Here is a 19,290-nt window from a genome sequence, read left to right as displayed (position 1 = left end):
TTGAAGTCACATCTGTTCCATGTAATCATAATACATGTCGTAGGTGTAAAGTTAGGGAGAGAGATTCAGATAACTGCAAACACAGATAGACTAGAAACTGATTGAAATCTTAGAACATAATCTTTATTTCACATATTTTCACATTATTTTAATTGACAAGCGTTCCTTTATTGTTTTCATATTTTTATTTTCATTGCTCTTTCATTTTTTTTGACACAGCTATTCTATGGACAAACAAGGGACGGGGAACCAAAAGGGTCAAAGGTTCTTGAGTTTTAAGGATTGATCTTCTTTTTCTTTCAGTAGAGAAGCAGGACTTCAAGCATGAAGGACAAATAATCAGATTCACACAAGGTTGAGAAGAAAACCAGAACAGTTAAAACTGAGACACAGACACAACGAGAAGAAGAAGAGTAAAATATATAGAGAGAAAGGGAGGAGGACAGAGCTGGGAAGAGTGCAGGTTGTTGAGTGTCCAGGTGAGAGAGAGACACAGCTGAGAGTGTGTGTGTTTGTGTGTTTTGGTGTTGGAGTGCTCTTTATTGTTTTATTGTTGCTTTCACTCAGTTCCTACATCTGCATCATCCTCATTTGGTCTTAAAAGTTTGACTTTTTCATCTCTATCAGTTGCGTGCTTCAGACTATATTCTACAGAATTTCTACTTATTCACCTCTGTTTTTTCACAACAATAATCATCATCTTTGCAGGCCTGCCTCCTGGGTGTACATGAACTATTCCTACAATAACAGTGCATGTCTGGCTTATAGATTGTAGGGTTTTCTTTATAGTGTTCCCCTGCATGTGCATTTTCAGGTGTTGCAACTGTGTGCGGATGTGTATGTGTGTCTGCATACAGCATCACCTCCCTTCTTTTAAGTCTAGTGCATAATTGATTCATTTCTTTTGCTTAACTCTTTTGCGATTGTATTTTTCCTGAATTTGAGTGATCGCTCTTTGTACATGGCTCATTCCTTGCTAGTCTTTTGTGTCAGTTTGCATGGGCATTTTGCGTGCGTTGAGTGTGTGTCATTCTCGTCTGTCAGCTGGTTTCACAGGACGCTTGGGTTCCTGAAGTTATGGCCGGCAAAGCGAGCCTGGTCGCCCAGCTCCTCCTCGATCCTGAAAAAACAGAGACACAAGTCCTTGTGTTACATTTTTTTAAAAATATTTTGATAAGTGAAAGGGACCTTTCATGCAAAATTTATATTTTGCATATTTTTGTGCTTCCATTTGGGTCTCTGCTGCTTCTAAAATCAGCCACAGTGCTTACAAAACCCACCAACTTGATTTTTGGCAATAAGTTAATGTGTTCTGGTGTCTGAAAAACCTTCTCAATGTTAAGTAACAATCAGCAGGCACTTCCTATCACCTATCGAACAGGGGAAGACAGGTAACCTAAGCAGAGTGACAGGAGAGTAGAAAAAAGATAAAAGATTAAAACAGTGTTACATTTTTTTCTTGTGAAAAGTCACAACAAGCTTCTGCAGTCTTTCAAAGTTCTGAGCTTTCAGTCGTAATTGAGAATATTCATATAATTTTAAGATTAAGATGCCAAACAAGAAAAAATAAGTCCACAGCATTTCAGATTATCCACCATACACCGGGCATGAGTCACATGGTTCCATCTTTTGTTAACGCTTGAAAAGCTGCAAACAAGTGTTTGTATTTTTGATGATAAGACAAAAAACGCTTCTTATTGGAATATCTTACAACCAACCTGTAAGAATGTAAAAAGTGCTGCTAGTTGTTATGGAGTTTTTGCGGCCTGCAAAGTTTTATTGTTTCTTCCTTCACCTTACCAGCCGAGCATTATCTGCCACATTTCCAGTCCCACAACTCCCATTTAGTAACTGGTCTTCCTGAGAAAGTTGTCTTGTTTAGGTAACTTTACATTTATTTGTTGTAATTTCCTGGATGATCGAGGCACAGCTTGATTGCCTAAATTATATGTTCTCTTGTTTTTGTATGTATTTGGTGGTAGAAAAGTAAATATTGACTTTTAAATGTTTTATGACATTGACATTAGTTTGAGTTGGACAAGTCAAACTTTTCACCTGCGTTTTCTTGCTCAACTGCACAGATTAGTGTTTCTACTTGGTTATTGCCACTCTAAGTCTTTCCAGCCTCCACCTCTTCCATGTGCTTCCACAGCAACCCAATGGGATTAAATCGCTGAGCCGATCCCTCCTCCTCCTACTCTCCCTGCTCCTACCAGCCGCTGACTGGTTCGGGCGCATGGGGTGACACCAGCAATGCTGTCGACTGTCACGTCAATTAGCTCGGACTCTAAGTCCTAAAATAGAGCAAGCACCTTAGGAGAAGTGGCTCTGGAGAGCTGCTGCTCTGCCTGATTTGATTTAGGTTGAAAGGTGACATGGAACTGCAGCAATACTGAAGAAAGTTTAGGCATAATAAAATAAAAACTGAAAAATGTGTTGAAATATGTTAGCTTTCCATATTTCAAATTTCCATCAGATTAGTCTATTTCCTCACCCATCTAGAATTATTCTAGATCTGGGTGAGGTCTGACATTTGCAAAGAAAATTTTTATTACATTTTGTTTCTCAATCTAGACACAAAAATGTGGCTTTTTCCAAGAATTGGAGAATTATTATTGTGTGACACTAAACTGTCAAAAAAACATTGACAGTAAATGATAATAGCTCAAATTATCATCAATAAAGCTTAATGGGACACCTAAGATGTGTGAATGGTGGAGCCCAGTCTCTGCAACCTACTGACCTCATGAGCTGGTTGTATTTAGCAAGTCGCTCAGATCTGCAGGGGGCGCCAGTCTTAATCTGCAATAGAGAAAGAAGTTCAGTAAGTTATGGACAAACCAAAATAAGGAATAAGTGAAGTTGGATAAGACCAAATTAACCTCAGAGATGGAAATTTTAATGCACAGACTGAAAAAGCTGCAATTTATCAAGTCACAGCACAAACTTGTCAATTTATTACTCTGCTGTGAGCTAGCTTAACAGGATGTTATTTTGTCAGATTACACAAATATTTTGTCAGAGCAGTGAAGTTACTACCTGTCCAGTACAGAGTCCCACCACCAGGTCGGCAATAAAGGTGTCCTCTGTCTCCCCTGAGCGATGGCTGACCATCACTCCCCAGCCATTGGCCTGAGCCAGCTTGCATCTGAGAGGAAGAGCCAATAGTTTACATCATAACCTAATTTTCATGGGAATAAATACTGTAGCATCTCAACATTTGAGCAGGTTGTGCTGCTGCGCCTTGCAGCACGTTATTTACTCTGAAATTAGAGAGTCAGTACTGTTCAAAGGGAACATTAGGAGTTACTAGGGACATTTTGAAAAAATGAAACATTGTTCTGTTTTTTATCTTAAAAAGAAGCAGAAATTTCTACAAAAAAAGAGAGCTGAGAATAACTTAAGCACTCTTAATATATATATTACTCTCTCAATATAAATACTGCAGCATAGGTGCTGAAAATTACAATGAAACTTCCTTAACTTTCTAAGGATAAAGGAATTAAATATCTGTTGACTTGTATTTCCTTTTCTAAAAGCAAACAAAACAACTTTTACATCTAAAACAACTAGATCCAGTCTTCTGTGTTACCCATGTATTGAAAATAAAAATCTCTTAACTAAATGTAAAGTTTTGCACTTTATACAAATATATTATTTACCATACATGATCCCTGACTTTGGTGCAGTTGTTGTTTCACTGTTGAAATATTTCATTGTCTTCATGTACTATAGAGAGAAATTCATAGTCTTCAGCACACAAAATTCCTTCTTTTCGCTCCACTCACAACTGCAGTATTGCATATATTACCCTCTTAATTGGGCGAGTGCATTAATCACATTATGATTCATTTGTAGCCGCAGGTCATCTGACAAGTTAACAACATAAAAATTAAGATGTCCTCTAAAGCTGCAGGCTTCCCGGAATTTCCACTCAGCCAGCTGAGCTATTAAATACATCAGATTAATGATGCAGGGTGATTTTTTTTTTTTAGGAGATGGAGCCAATACATCACTAATAGTGTCATTGGTTCTGTTTGTCATTTAATCTTCCTCACACCCTCTTCTCTCTTGCTGCTGGACTCAATGATTGATAGTTTCATAAGGCTGAGTGACATTATGTCAGGCCTCAAATTAATGACACACACAGAGTCACAGGAAGAGTGCATTCTACTGTGTGAAGGCGGCTAAGAAGAAACAAAGAAAACAACAATCATACCTTGAGGAATAATTTAAATGAACAGAAAATAACTGGTTTAATTAAGTTAATGTTTCGGATTCCTCGTTATTGTCTCGAGATTGACACTGCTGACAGTGACCTGACTAACTCTGAGTTTGTTTGCAGGACTGATTGATGAGACGACACAGAAATCTTTATGGCTCAACAAGGTCAAAGCCTCCATAAGGTGCTTCTGTTTGATCCTTTTCATTTCACAGAAGAGTGAGTTCGGGTTGCATGTCTCCAATCTATTTGCATAAACACTGCATAAAAGTATTCACATTAAAAGGCAGCTTTTTGGGATCTTTCTTATATTTACAATTGTTCTTCAGCAATAAAATGTGCATTTATGCTGAGCGTTTTACACATTATTACCAACAGATCCACAAATTTGTCTAGTACATTCCTTGAAATCTAAATATTGGCAAATTATTGAGTCCTTGAAGCCTTACACAAACTAAAAAATACATAGACAACCATGTCCTGATTTAGTGTTTTCCAACCCAGATCCATAGACCTGCATGTTTTTAATGTTTCTCTCCTTTTGCACACTTGATTCAGATGACTGCAGTTCAGCAAAAGCATGCTAATTACCCATCAATTAAACTTGTTTATTTCATTGTAGCAGCTATGACAAATACAGCAAACCTGCAAGCATTCAATAAATCAGTTTCTAAGAAACATCTGTTTTCATTCTGCACATTGAACAGAGTGTCATGATCTTTGTGTGTTTGAGTCTTGGTTTTCATATACAACATGGATTTATTGGCCTTATCAGTCAATTCATGTGTGTTTTTTTGTTTTTAGGTTCTTCGGTCTGTGCATTTTGGCTTGTTCTCATTTGTTCGTATTAGACTTTTTCCCTTTTGGTTTGTAAAGCCTTCTGTGTCTTGTTCAGCTCTAACTTGGAACAGCTGTTGCCAATCCCACTGATTAAGCTCACCTGAATCCCATAAATCTCCACCATTACCTCAGTAGATAAGCTAACATGTTTTCATTGTTGGCTCCATCTGTTACATATTGTTGGTCAAGTCTTTCCTTTTTTGCCCCCTTATAAAAGCCCTAACATAAAGCACAAAGATCTCATGAATGAAATACAGTAAATATTTGTAGATTCTGTTACTGTCTGACAAGTGAAGAAAAAGTTATCCTATGAAGAGGTATTTCACAACTCTCCAAAGTAAAACAACAAGAAAACAGTTAAATAATTTTTAAAAAGCAGACGTACGCCTGTATAGCTTCAGTGACGGAACCGATCTGGTTGACTTTGAGCAGCAGGCAGTTGCAGGCTCGCTCCTCTGCAGCTTTCTCTATCCTTTTTGGATTGGTCACTGTCAAGTCGTCCCCAACAACCTGAATCCCCACCTGGGCCGTCAGACGGGACCAGGCCTCCCAGTCGTCCTGGTCAAACGGATCCTCAATGGACACCACTGGGAGGTAACAGGGAGAGATGTTTAGTCTTTAAGGAAAGCGAAAATGATTTTGTATTTTCTCATTTATCAAACAGAAAGTGCTGCACCTGGGTAATTATTGACAAAGCTTTGGTAGATGTCAGCCAGCTCTTCCCCGGTGATGTGTCGGGATGAATCCGGAGGGGATTTGAAGTCCAGATCGTACTTCCCCTCACGGTAAAACTCAGAGGCGGCCACGTCCATGCCGACTACGACCTTATCGGTGAAGCCTGCTTTCTCAATGGCAGTCTGCAGCAAGTCCAGGGCTGAGAATCGAAGAAGACATTACAAAAAGGTCAAGTCATTAATGCTTAAAAGCAGAATGGCCTTATTTTCAACTACATTTCCATCTTCACCTTCACTGTTCTCCAAGATGTTTGGAGCAAATCCTCCTTCATCTCCAACGTTAATAGCATCTTGACCATATTTCTCATGAATCACGCCCTTCAGTGTGTGGTAGAGCTCGGATCCTATCCTCAGGGCCTCTCTGAAAATCAAACCACAGGAACAGGAAGATAAAAACAGAGAACAAACCAAAATGGATGACAAAAAGCAAAGCACAGTTCTTACTTGAAAGACTCGGCCCCAACAGGCAGAACCATAAACTCCTGCATGGCAAGTTTGTTTCCTGCATGAGATCCTCCATTTATCACATTAAAGGCCTGGAAGGACAAAGAATAAAATGGCTTTTAAAATCCAGCTAAATGACCATTGTAAGTTGAAATATTTTCATCCGACTTGTAGTCACTGTATAATGTGATTGAGACCTACAGGAACCGGCAGCACAAGCTCCGTGTTTCCAGCTAAGTCAGCTATGTGGCGATACAAAGGGACATCCTTCTCTGCTGCACCGGCTTTACAGATGGCGAGGGATACTCCCAAAATGGCATTGGCTCCAAACTTAGCTGTTTGATAAGCCAGATGATTGGAAAAGACAGGAGTAAGTATCAAAACTTCTTGCAAAACTTTACTTATGAAAGAAAAACAACGTTAAATTTCCATTTTCTTTTTACTTTTAATACATCATATATTATCAGATATTTCAGACATAGGCATAAGAACTTTTGCTAATTTATATTTTTAGGCTTTTATGTTGTTTTTGACATTGGAACAGAATTTTTGGGGGGGAGCACAAAAGGTTTTTTTTTTTTTAAATGGTACAAATGGAATATTTAGTATTGAGGATGTGAGCATGCAGTTTGGATTAACAGCTGTTAACAGTTATGTAAACTACTAATGAGAGAATTGATTTTAATTTGTTGTTATATGTCTTTTACTATACAACTGATGTGTTGAAGTCGACAAAACAAGGGTTTTAAATGTGAAATTTCTCTGAATAAAATTGATTTGGTTTAAATTTACAAAATAAAAGTTTGTCTATTTGCTGTTTCTGTGAATTGTGACTTACAAACAAGACAATGGTGCTTGAATTTATATTTTAAAAAGTCTAAATATGTTTGCTTACATTTTTGTGACTTAGGGTATAATAAAGTAAAGTGATCATAAATATAATTATTTATCCAGTTTAGTTATCTTTTGGTATTTATTGCTATTGTAGAACCTAAATAAGCAAAATCCTTCTCTGTCTCTGCCAATTATTTCCTACTGTTTAATTTTGTCAGGTTTATTGTACCTACTACTATTAATTTCTTCCTACAAACCATTTTCATGGTTGTTGGCTGTGCTTCCAGAAATGATTACTTGTCCTGTTAGGAAGATGAAATAAATTCACAGTGAATTTATTAATCAAACATGTGAGTTGGTGTTCTCCGAGCCAAAGTAATCTATTTGCGCTGTCTTATTACCGTCTGTATTTATGCAGCTTATTGCTCTGCAAAGGACTCTGTGACAAATGAGCCTTTGGTGCAAACAGTTTTTAAAATATGTGCGAGCTGCTGAACACGAGAGAGTTCCAGCTGGCTGGTACAGGCTGATGGTGAGGTATAAGTCATTCTGTCGTGTTTTGACTCACATTTGTTTTCTGTGCCATCCATTTCAATCATCGTGTTGTCCAACTGCTCCTGCTCCACCACACTGATGCCCTGCAGACAGCAAATGAAACTTAGCAAACAAAACTGCATCGTCAAGTTATAGGTTTTGAAAAGACTTTAAAGGCTACTCTCTATGAACAGTTGATGTTTAAATTAGTTTGACTTTTTTTAAGCCTTGCAATGTCAAAAATCACCTATTTATGAACTTTTTAAAAAAATAAAAAAAATTATGTTTAGCATGGCTGAATTACTAAACTTTTGCCTTGTTTGTACTTGTTTTAAAATTCCAATATTGAACTGGGGTGCATGGAAATGGGTAGGAATGTGACATGTTTGTATTTTGGCAAAAAATTTGAAGTAGTATTATTGTTTTCGGTTAATGCTATGTAAATAAATGCCATTAAACCTACTTGAATTACCAATGAAATGGGTTAAAAGTTTAAAAAATTGTAAAAATGAGGAAATAGAACAAGTTTTAATAAGAAAGAAATGATTCGTTTTGCATTGCTTCTGGTATCAAAAATGTTCTCATATCAATTCCTCTAACTCATGACATCATTATCTTCATTTTTGCAGCACTCTTGCCATTCTTAAGTGTTATTGTTCCCCCATTCTTACTCTCTGCAGTCAGTTCATCCAGATGTCTCCAAGGCAGAAAACATTTTCACGTAAGACCCATCCATTTCTGATCATTACCTCCTCGAAAGCTTAAATATTCTTCATATTACATTTCCAAAAACTCATTTTGGCATATCCATAATTTCTAAGAAATGTGTTAATTGCCTCCACATTGGTTCATGTGTTTCCACATTTGAACCTTGAGAGCTTTAGGTTTGCCGTGAATAATTATTATTGCTAATCAGCATAAAAATGTTTTAATGACTTACAGAGGCTATGAGGGCTGGCGCCAGAGTATCATTGATGTGTCCAACTGCCTTCAAAACACCTAAAGCACAAAATGAAGAAAAGGAGAGTTTACAAAATGATAAAAAGGGAAAATCAAGAAATTAACATTGAAGTAAATAAAGTGGAACATAACCACTTCACATCAGTTTAGAGCCAATCTTTGTGTTGAACCCAAAGCAGAAGAAAAATGAAATTATTTTGCTCAAACACAAGGCAACACTTTTTTGAATACAATTCAAACTGAAAAAGAGTGCTGTTTTTTTTTTTTGTTTGTTTTTTTTTTTTTTTTACATATATTGGAAAATAGTACATGTTAACAATACTTTTTATTTTCTAGTAAAGTTGAACTTTTGAAATGATTGGAGAATTTATGGAGACTGTGGAAAGACAAAAAAATCAATTTAACCTAAGGTATAAAACTTCAATTAAAGTGTAGAATTAATTAAACAATAATTTTCACCATATGAATAAAAATAACCTTGTGACTACCACAATTATCACAACGCTCTATTTACATTAACATCAAATGTTTGTGTAGTTTTCTTCCAAAAAAATTAGAATACAGAATTTAGAGTTCCAACACATATTCGACACCAGGTTGCAAACTTAAATTTTATAAATATTTTTGTTACTTTTTTGCTATTACTTTTATCCCTAATCAACATTCAAAATTCATAGAATAACAACAACAACAAAAAAAGGTTTTCAAGCTTTCTCTGCAGAAGCTTTAAGAATTTTCTAAATGTGAATGTTGAATTACTTTATGCAGCACTGAGTTTCTGTTGACAGAAATTAAACATAGATGCCCGGCTGATTTGTCTTCTTACCTTTTCCCTTGAAACGGCTTTTATCGCCATCTCGGAGCTCCAGAGCCTCGTAGATCCCTGTGGAAGCCCCACTGGGCACTGCAGCCCTAAATAGACCTGAGAAACAAATGAAAAAATGGTTTTAAATTGATTAAATGACAAGGAAGGTACTCAAATCAATAGACATATCAGACAGAAAATAAATAATCGCCTCTCCTCTACCGGTAATCTCGAGAATGTCCTTGTATTTTTTCCCAAACTTCTATTTCAAGCATTTATCGATGCTTGAAATAGAAGTCTCTGTCATAGTTAAATAGATTATGCTGTTGGCAACTAAGTCATAAATATAGTTTTTTCATTTTGTTTCTCTAAGTCAAATAACCTTTTTCTGTGCGAAGATCCACTTCAACAGTGGGGTTTCCCCTGGAGTCCAGGATCTCCCTGGCAACAATGCTGACGATCGACATCCTGAGGGTCAAACAGGCTGACATTATCAATCATAAATGGACTGTAAATCAAGGCAGCAAAAATGATTCCAACTGAATACAAGCAAGTAAAAACTGCAGCTGTAGTTTTTAGATCAGATACTGAAACATTAGTGTGACAAATCAAGAAAGATTGACCTTCTGTCATGCTATATTTTGAAGTTTGAGTAAAATCATTTATGTATTTCTTTATTTAATACTTTCTTTCTGTAATAGATCAATGGATTTGTTTCATGTGTTGTTTAGATTACGATCAAATGAATTTACAGCTTGCAGTTTAGCATTTAAAACCACATTAATTCAATACATGAACTGAATGTCTTTGTGAAAATAGAATATAGCATTGCCCTACATTGAATCAATAGTACACTTAACTGTAACTGCAGTTAAAATATATATAATAGAAGGATTTAGGATTTTACCAACACTTAAATTGTTTTCGGTGATACGTTATCTTTATAATGGTCTGCATAATTTCAAGAAACACAAGACACATCATAACCAGATTCACAGGATGAAACTGAGCTGAGACAATGCTGCTTTATAAAATAGAAAGCAAGAAGAAAAGCTTTGTATGAAATTCAACCTTATGCATATTCACTTTTCTGCTGTATTCACAGTATCTTTATGTTTCCGCTGAGCCTGTTTACTTCTTCAGCTTTTTGCATCCCAGGAGAGAGATCTCGGAAACTCTTGCAGCACAAATGCATTCAAGATGCATCGTGTGGTGCCAGTCTACACCCTTGGAAAAACAGCTCAGCCACTGGAGCTTTCACCTAAATAGGTCACAGCATCAACGCACATCTCTCTCAAAAATCCAACAAAATCTTCATGCAAGACTTGCAAAGCAGTGCAATACAAAGCGATTTAAAGCATCCATCAACATGTGCGGTTTACACACATTTTGTCCAAGGCTTTTCTCCATTTAGATCTTTAATGCACTTAGCCGGTTTTGTGTTTGCTGCAGAGGTTTATTTTTAGCAACATGACAACAAAGCTCAGAATAGTAAATGAAAAAAATTTTACCCTACACATTTTTCAGAAGAGAACATAGTTAAAAAAGAAAAAAAGAAAAAGAAATCAAAGGACAAAACTTGATGTTGTTAGCTCTCTAATGTAGCTTTCTTGGAGTGACAGGACAGTGACAGAAAGTTCTCTCTGAGCACATAAACCAAGATGGCTGTTTTGGATTGCACAAACTAGAGCAAGTTGCAAGCAAAATTGTACAATCTACTTGTGTGCAAGTTGTTCTACCGTTGAAATGAAGAGAAATATTTCCCTTTTGGCTCTGTTAGGAGTTAGTCTGGCCTTCCTAACTACAGCAGTACAGCAGCATCACTAGATCAGAGGGTTAACTTCTGAGTCAAATCAAACATAACAGTTTTTTTCTGTTATGAGAGATGAGAAAGAACACTTGAGAAAATTGAAGAAGTTAGATTGACCTCCCAGCTGCGTTTTTCTTTCTCTGCTTTCGTCCAGAATCACCTCATGTCACTTTATATCCAATTCTAACATTCACTTTAAAGTACAACATGAAAGCAGCAGCTTCTTTGTGACAGACTGAACTACCTTACCTATCAGAATTAAAAATGCATTAATTCTCTTTGATGATACTTTTTAATTATTTTTTTTGTATTACCATAAAATTATTAGCCTGCAAAAACCTGCTACAATAATGGAACCTGTACCTTCAATCCCATTTCACTTTGATTATCTGTGCTCTCCTCCGTGGGTGTTTGCCCATTGATATTCCAAACACATAGAACTGTAACTGCGGCAATATGTCAAAAAAGTCCTTTTATGCTGCTCTTGTCCCTCTTTGCTGTATGAATACTTTATCGATCTGTGAGCTAAATTTGGCTGGTAGCTTGCAGAAGCCTGGCACTGAGGTTGTATTTTTCAATTGCACTGACAGAAAGAAGGAGAATCAAAAAAAGATCCACTCCTTTCCTCTCATCACTGCTTCACAATATAGCTATAAGAGTAGCACTTTGTATTTTGCCAATGAATAATGGAGATAAGACCTTAAATCAAAGTTTAGGTAAAAAAGCTTTTTTAGTTTTTATCAGACTGCATCTATGTTGTATGAACATGCATTGGAAGGAAACTGGATTGCTTTTTGTAATTCTTTTACACTGAAGATGGAGAAATTTCTCTAGAAAAACAAAGGTGCCACATTTGTGTTGTCTCGTGTGACTTCAAAGGTTAAGTTGCTGCAATAAAAATAAAAATGTTTTTGATACCATGGTATGTGAATATGTTTCAGAAAATAAAACCACTTGGTTCATATCCAGTACAAGTAAGTTTTGTGACAAAAACCCTGAATGTAAATGAAAAGATTTACATCCAACACCAACCCTGTCACTGGCCTGACGGACCACAAGTTTCATATTTTTTACTCACAGTATCTTAAATAAATACACAAATAAATAGCAAAGGGTTTACACACACTCATCATAGTCCTGGAAATAATATTGATTTTAGCCTTCAAGCAACATTTTGGAATGATTTCTTTGACTGGCTTGAAGAAATGCACAGACCTAGTTTTTAAGCAGAGCTTTTCAGAGACGTGCTTCATTGTTATATGTTTTTTTGGATTGTTTTCCTGTTGTAAGACCCAATTCTTTAGGTCTCAATTTTGATCTTATGTCAAGTTAAAAAAAAACTGAGCAAAATTCTTCTTTCAGCCCGTAAATCCAAACCATGCTTGACATCTGGCACATTGCTTTTGAGTTTAAAATATTCACCTTGGGAGCTTTAAACATTCTTCTCATTTTGGCCAATTAAATAGTTGACCATAAAATATTCCTGACACTTTCCATGTGGTCAATTAAATATTGTTATTATAAGTTTACCCTAAAAGTGCCCATTTTCCTAAGGTCATTGCTGGCTTGGTTCTTCTTGGATTTACTAGCTAATTTCCTTTCATAAAAACAAGTTTGGCTCAAATGGCAGAAACTTGGACACATTCAAATGGGATGCAATCATTTCATAACTGACATTAAAAGAAAATTCCCAACCTTTACTCTTCAAACAGCACAAATATATTTTCAAAATAAACCCTAACTTGGTTCATATTATTAATATCTTAATGCTGCAATATGGAATCATGCTTTAGTTTTCTTTAATCTTTTATGACTTAATGTATTTGTATTTTTATGGTCCAATTTTAAGAATACTTTTTGGATTACCTGAAAAATCTTAAAGCATTTTTTTAAACTTGTTTGTTTTTGCATGAGGCAAATCTTGAATAATAATAATGTTTCAAAGCACTTTATTTTCCTTTATCAGCCTAAATTCAGGCAAAACTTCCTGATAATATGAAACTCTATTAATGTGATTGTTTTTATTGCTCATTTCTACTTATCTCCCATGTAAAAACTTTCTCTAGTAACATAAGTTTGTTCACCCTAACAAAGTGGCTCTTGGCCACTCAACTCTCAATTTTATTAAAGTCTTTAAAGCACTTAGACATTTAACTTCAGTTTTAAAATCTGTTCTAAAGCTTTCTGCTGATGGTTAAGTGCAGACATGAGAACCTATAAATTCTTTCTAATTCACCTATTTTCAGGGAAATGAGTGAAAAGTGTAAATGATGCTCAGTTAAAGAAAAAGGCAGAAAAGGTGCCTTCAGCATTCACTTGGTCAGGAGTGAAAGTAATTGATGTGTGGGTGGATTTTCCCTACAGGCAACCATTAATTTTATGATACTGGTTCTCTGTTCCTTTTTGGTGATCCTCTGACGCCCCACCCTGCCGTATTGCAGAGTCTTCCCAAACAGTTCTACACCTAAGGGTGAAGTAGCACTGCATGAGATGTCAACAAAAAGACTTTGCATTTACTCATAAATTATCTACTTGATTAATAACTTTCAGTTGATGATAAACACCAAGAAAACCAAAGACTTAGCTGAACAGTTTTCATATGTTTAAATTATGCAAAAACTGTTCATAAGTGTGTTTTCATCTCGTTTACTTACATTTATTACCTCTTCTTCTGCATGCAATTCAAGTACAACATGCATCTAAATGAAGTTTAATCTTTACACTCTGAAGAAAGTCTAATTCCATTGTCACTGAGTCAGTCATGCATGCATTAACATCTCTGCATTAACATCTCTGGCATCCTCCTGCAATTTGCACCATATAATATACATGAACACATGTTCTCTCCTCCGAACTTGAGGTTATTGCCTAATCAATCTCATATTATCTCCATCCTTCTTTCTTCCTTTTTTCCACATCCTCCCTGTGTTTCTCACTCTTTGCTGTTTCTACACGTTGCTGTGTGTTACGTAAGCTCTACAGCAGCAGCAGCAGAGCGGGAGGGAGGACACTCACGAACGCATCAAACCACACCTAACTGAGACTGCAGTGCTCAGCAGAAAAGATACCAGCACTGATCAGATGGAGAAAAAACTCCATATAGGCCAACACAAATGGGTGAAGCAGGGATGGAGTGATATGGAGGTATTTAGTTCAAATAGAATAGAAATAGCAACAATATCTATCTGCAAGGAAGACTAACAATAAGAGGCAAAGATGTTGTAGATGTGCTTAAAGTAATTCTACTAAAATCACGTACAATAAGAATAACAATGTAATTGTATTTCAATTAACATCAAAGACACAGGTAGTTCACACCAAACTCTGACCCCACCACCTGAATTTCACTGTTAAAATCAAGATTTAAGATCTTGATCCTATCAGATTGTTACAGATTTTTTCGATCTGTAACAATCTGGCAGTTACCTAAGCTTCAGTTTCTTGCTAGTCCTCAAGATTGGTCTTCTGCTGTTGTAGCCTGGGCGTCTTCACAATTTAAAATCTTTGTGTTTAATATTGGTGTTTTTCACACTTTGACTATCTTTTAACAATTGATTATTTTAGTCTCTGTTGCTTTCACTAAAATCTCAGTCCAGTCTGTTCAGTCACCTCTGATGTCACCAAAGGCATTTTTCAGCACACTAATGCCACGATTAAGAGATTTCTTCATTTTTGGACCATTTTTTGGGAACCCCAAAGATGGTCAAGCATTGAAAATCCCAGTAAATTAAAAATTTCCAAAGTTCCCAACAAGCATACCACCTTCAAAGCAACTTACGGTAAATAAATGTTTTCATCCCATTTTGATGGGAAGAAAAAACCTCCCACCCTAACCTCTTGATTGGTTTCAGGATTAGCAAGCTATTTTCAAAGCACTGAGTTATTGTTTTGTCATTGGCTATTTATGATCTGATTAAACAGGTATATGTTATGAAGCAAACCGTTTTTTAAATTTACCTTGAAATGTTTCACACTTATTGTGTGTCAGATGTGATATATTTTATCAGACTGGGTCATCTGTAAATGAATGTGGGGAGGATCTAATCTTGTAAATATAGTAAGGTTACATTACTTTGTCACTGTAAACAAGACACCAGGTTAATTTTTTGTTGCCTATATTTTCATTGCCATTAAACCTAAAAATCTTACATGTAACTCAAATATTAGAGTTTAACAATTCAAATGAAAGATCTCAAAAGTCCAAGATATCAGTTAACAAGACTTTTCCAGCATTAAATTATTTACAGTAATAATGTTTCTTTTTACTTTGCCACATATTACTAATGCAAAACAAACTAAACAAATAATGTAATCCTTATGATTAACATTAGAATATCAAATTGTGTTCCAGTCACAAAGAACAAGATTGACAGATTTGTTTCTTAACCCATGCAAGTGCTTTTGTACTTGTTTGTCTTAAAATTAATTAATAAAACTCAGAAACAAAACCCATTGAAAATTTTAAATGATGACTTTTTGTTGGTCATAGATAGAAAGCATTCATGAAGACGTCCTCTGATATCCAGAAACAACTGGCTTCTACGTGAAGCATTTGTTGAACCAATTCACAACAAATGCAACCTGAATCATTTTTCAAGGCAAGACATACAAATTTATAAAAATTTAAGTCTAAATTTGGATTAAATCAGATTCTGACATAAGACTAAGATCCAATCTTGCAGTCCAATCGTATCTGAACTGCATAACAATTCAGTCAAATTAGGCTCCTCATGTAATGTTGATACATAAAAGTACATCTAACAAAGCCAAACCAGTTGCATCAAATCACCAACTTTTCAGCAATTACTTGTTACCTCTGAACAAGGAATGAGCAACTGTGGAAAGGAAGAACTCCATTTTATTAACATTAAACAACCTCTAGCCAAACCAGACTGTGTGTGCATTTAGATGACATGAGCAACTTGTTGTTGAAATGATGAATGTGCTCTAGGATATTGAATAAATAATCATAATTTGTTGGATTTGACCAAATCTGTATCATAAGAGGGTTCATTTTTTGGGCTAATTTCTTATAGAGTAATAATCTCTGTTGTTTTTCTAAACATATTTTGTTTCACTTTACAAGATACAATGTTGTGCAGCATTGTTAAAAGCCAGGAAAGAAAATCATTGGTTATTTTGCTAATTATTTAAAAAGACCAATGGGGTTCAGACATGTTAGCCCCACAACTATTCAATTTATTCAAATCTTTTAGGATATTTAGACTAACAGTTGGTTAATATTAACTGGAACAATTTCATAAAGAGTAATGCAATAAAACACAAGTGGAGAATGCATGAAGACCATTTGATTAAATAAAACAAAAGTAAAGTTGTGCTGAATTCTTGATTGGCTTACATTTTATTAAATCACTTCTTACTTAAATGTTTTGTGGTTTCTTTCAGGAAAAAAATACAGAACATGTAGCTTTTCAATTCGAAATAGTAATTAATCAATATTGTAATTGTCAAGACAAGGAGCATCTGTGAAATAAGAGAGTTTAAATCAAAGTATTTATGCAGGGGATAAAAAAATCAGCAGGAAATGAGCACTGAAATATGGCTTTGCATATTTGTCAAAACGAAAGGAAGAGTTTCCCTGGGAATGGGAATGGCCAGCAGGAAGGAGAGAGGGAGGGAGTGATGAAGGACAAAATGGAGAGGAAGAGGAAATAAGGCAGAGCGAGGCAGAAATGGAAGGATCACAAGAAGAGGACAGACATGGATAAATAATTAAATGACCATATATGGCTGGAGAAGAGTGGAGAGATGGAGGAATGTAGAGAGGGAGAGGAGAAGAAAATGGGCAACAGAACTGTGGCATATGGTGCATCAACACGCACACGCATGCACAAACACACAACTGCATGTATATATTGACATAAATAGATGTAAGGAGTTTTATTTATACTACAAAATACTATAATTAGCACTATTTCCAGCTCTGACTGTCACAAATAAAGATGAACATGACGACTGGCTAAGGAAAATAATCATCTGTGTTCATCATTTTAAGACTTATTACGGTCACCAGAATGTCACTTATGATTCAATTAAACTATTTTTAACATTATTATTGTCCTAGCTGAGTAAATTAACATTCATCATAGGTTCTATTTTATTATATTATTTCTACTTGATAAAATCTAAATGTAGAATATTTTTTCTGTTCATCATTAGAATTTAATGAAGGGATTTTACACAGACTGTGTTTTCCAGATGTATCAACAGCTATGAACAGGGCTCTACCTGCTTTTACAAAACAGTTCCGTCATACGCAGAAGGTAAAAATATAAATTTCTCAAACACAATGCCAGTAATGCTTGTTTTCATCCAACAAATTTATATTGCTGAGGACTAATTTGTTGAAATAAAAAAACAGATGGTGCATCTCTGCAACCAGCTGCCCTTTAGCTGTGGATAGAGATGAGGGAAGGCCCAAATCATGTAAACTAACTTCAGTCATGTGGAAATTACATAAAAGAACCAAAGAAACATGATAGAAATCTACAATTTTACATGATTGAAGAACCAGACGTGTATCAGGGTCAGCTATAGTAGAGCTCAGGCTTTCCAGATGTCATCCAAATCAGTGTGTTAGCTAAACATTTTCAAAATGGTTTGCATTTTGACAAGCAGACCATAATTTTGGTTTCTAACATTAGAATAATGTATTAAACTCACAGACCACTGTTGATATCGTCAAATGTCTGACTGCCTTGAAAACAAGACCACATATTGTATTAGCTACTGAGCTGAATCAAAGAAATGGAAAAATTAATTGTCAAAAAATCTGGTCTTCATATGATCATGTCTGCTCAGATCAGTAATATACACAATGACCAAACTTGAAGAACAGATTGTTCTGGACCAAACGGAGAGTACTAAAAACACAGGTTGAGATAAATGAAAACATTTTTTTTATGTATTGACATTTTCCTTCAAGATTTTCTGTTCAAGAGCAAAAATTATTGTTAAATGGCCGACTACATAATGTTTCTCCAGCATTTAGTTTGTGTCTATATCTATTTTTCTTATCACAATAAAAAATATTACAAGCTCGCATAATAACTATCTAACATTAATTTGTCTTTATGGGCTTTGCTACCTTTTCTAAAACCAGGCATGTTGTTATAAATATATTAACCAAGTCACTTTTGGTAGCTTTACTTGAATTGATGAGCTATAGGAAGTGTTTCAGTACAACCAAGCATATTTCTCTGAGACTCAGAGATGCCTATACTCTGATGAAACCAGAGACCTGGGCATTATTGACTCCAGGATCCCATCTCATTCACACACACACACACTGCAGGCAAGAATCACATGAGCAAACACCAGCCATTTTCCAAAAAGTCAGAGGATATTCAGGTCAGTCTTCCTGTAAGCTACATTGCCACCTTTCTAACACACACATACACACACGAATGCATAATCCTCACACACTATATTTCTGCTGCCACAACACTCATAAACAAATCATCCCTCTTCAACTACAAGGACACATTAACACCAAGAAACTGCATATCACATTAACACACACACCCACACATTTCTGTGTAGTTTACAAGAAAAGAGAACATCTCAACACAGACTTGACAGCAAAATGCATAGTAACGCAAAAATGCACACACACGTTTTGTTTTCTTCATCCTTTCTCTCCTATCAGACACATCCTGAGAGCTCAAACTGACACACAGGCACACACTGTGCACGTACGTGGAGGCTCACACATGTACACTCTCATGTCTCTCTCTGCACCCACAAAATTCACTTGACAGCCATTTTCCAAACATGCATGAAGCTGCAACACACACAGTGACACCTCAAATATCTCACAACACACACATACATGCCTTGAATTATGTCTGCTATACGCAGCATGAAACCCACATCAAAACTAAAAAGGAATAAATAGCGATGGAGAATGACAAAACCCAATAGAGAACAGGATAAGAAAAACAACAAAAAACCTTCCTTTACCTGCCACCCGTGAGTGTATGAGTGTGTGTGTGTGTTCTGCCTTGCACGGCAATGGAGAAAATACTGGAGAGGCTGAGCAATGAGGGAGGGAGAGGAGGAAAACAGGAGGGGAAGAGGAGGGGGT

The 19,290-nt window shown here is 35.9% G+C and overlaps 1 protein-coding gene across 2 annotated transcripts; it reads right to left on the bottom strand.

The window, feature by feature from the left end:
• Positions 1-101: 101 nt before the first annotated feature.
• On the bottom strand, positions 102-19,290 carry LOC129375802 (gamma-enolase). 2 transcript variants are annotated; one of them, XM_055055086.1, is made up of 13 exons: positions 19,167-19,290; positions 9,756-9,841; positions 9,395-9,490; positions 8,549-8,607; positions 7,643-7,712; positions 6,442-6,575; positions 6,241-6,332; positions 6,027-6,157; positions 5,739-5,936; positions 5,448-5,649; positions 3,040-3,148; positions 2,744-2,802; positions 102-1,120 (listed from the first exon to the last, which is right to left on the bottom strand). In XM_055055086.1, the coding sequence occupies exons 2-13, from the start codon at positions 9,838-9,840 to the stop codon at positions 1,051-1,053; spliced, it is 1,305 nt and encodes a 434-aa protein (XP_054911061.1). In that variant the 5' UTR covers position 9,841; positions 19,167-19,290; the 3' UTR covers positions 102-1,050. The 2 variants fall into 2 exon arrangements, with proteins under 2 accessions (XP_054911061.1, XP_054911060.1); XM_055055085.1 differs by lacking the exon at positions 19,167-19,290 and having other exon boundaries at positions 9,756-9,879.

This window comes from Poeciliopsis prolifica, unplaced genomic scaffold, assembly GCF_027474105.1.
Source record: "Poeciliopsis prolifica strain line A6 unplaced genomic scaffold, Auburn_PproV2 SCAFFOLD041, whole genome shotgun sequence".
Taxonomy (NCBI): Eukaryota; Metazoa; Chordata; class Actinopteri; order Cyprinodontiformes; family Poeciliidae; genus Poeciliopsis; species Poeciliopsis prolifica.
The sequence above is the reverse complement of the archived record's forward strand: the minus strand, read 5'-3'. Positions and strand labels throughout refer to the sequence as shown.

What these genes read in the sequence shown, in the direction of transcription:
- LOC129375802 (XM_055055085.1), bottom strand. Translation starts at nt 9,864, where the DNA reads ATGTCAGCCTGTTTGACCCTCAGGATGTCGATCGTCAGCATTGTTGCC. An exon ending in GTTGGGGCCGAGTCTTTCAA is followed by an intron (nt 6,158 to 6,240) that starts GTAAGAACTGTG and finishes TTTGATTTTCAG; the next exon opens with AGAGGCCCTGAGGATAGGAT. An exon ending in CTTTGTCAATAATTACCCAG is followed by an intron (nt 5,650 to 5,738) that starts GTGCAGCACTTT and finishes GTTACCTCCCAG; the next exon opens with TGGTGTCCATTGAGGATCCG.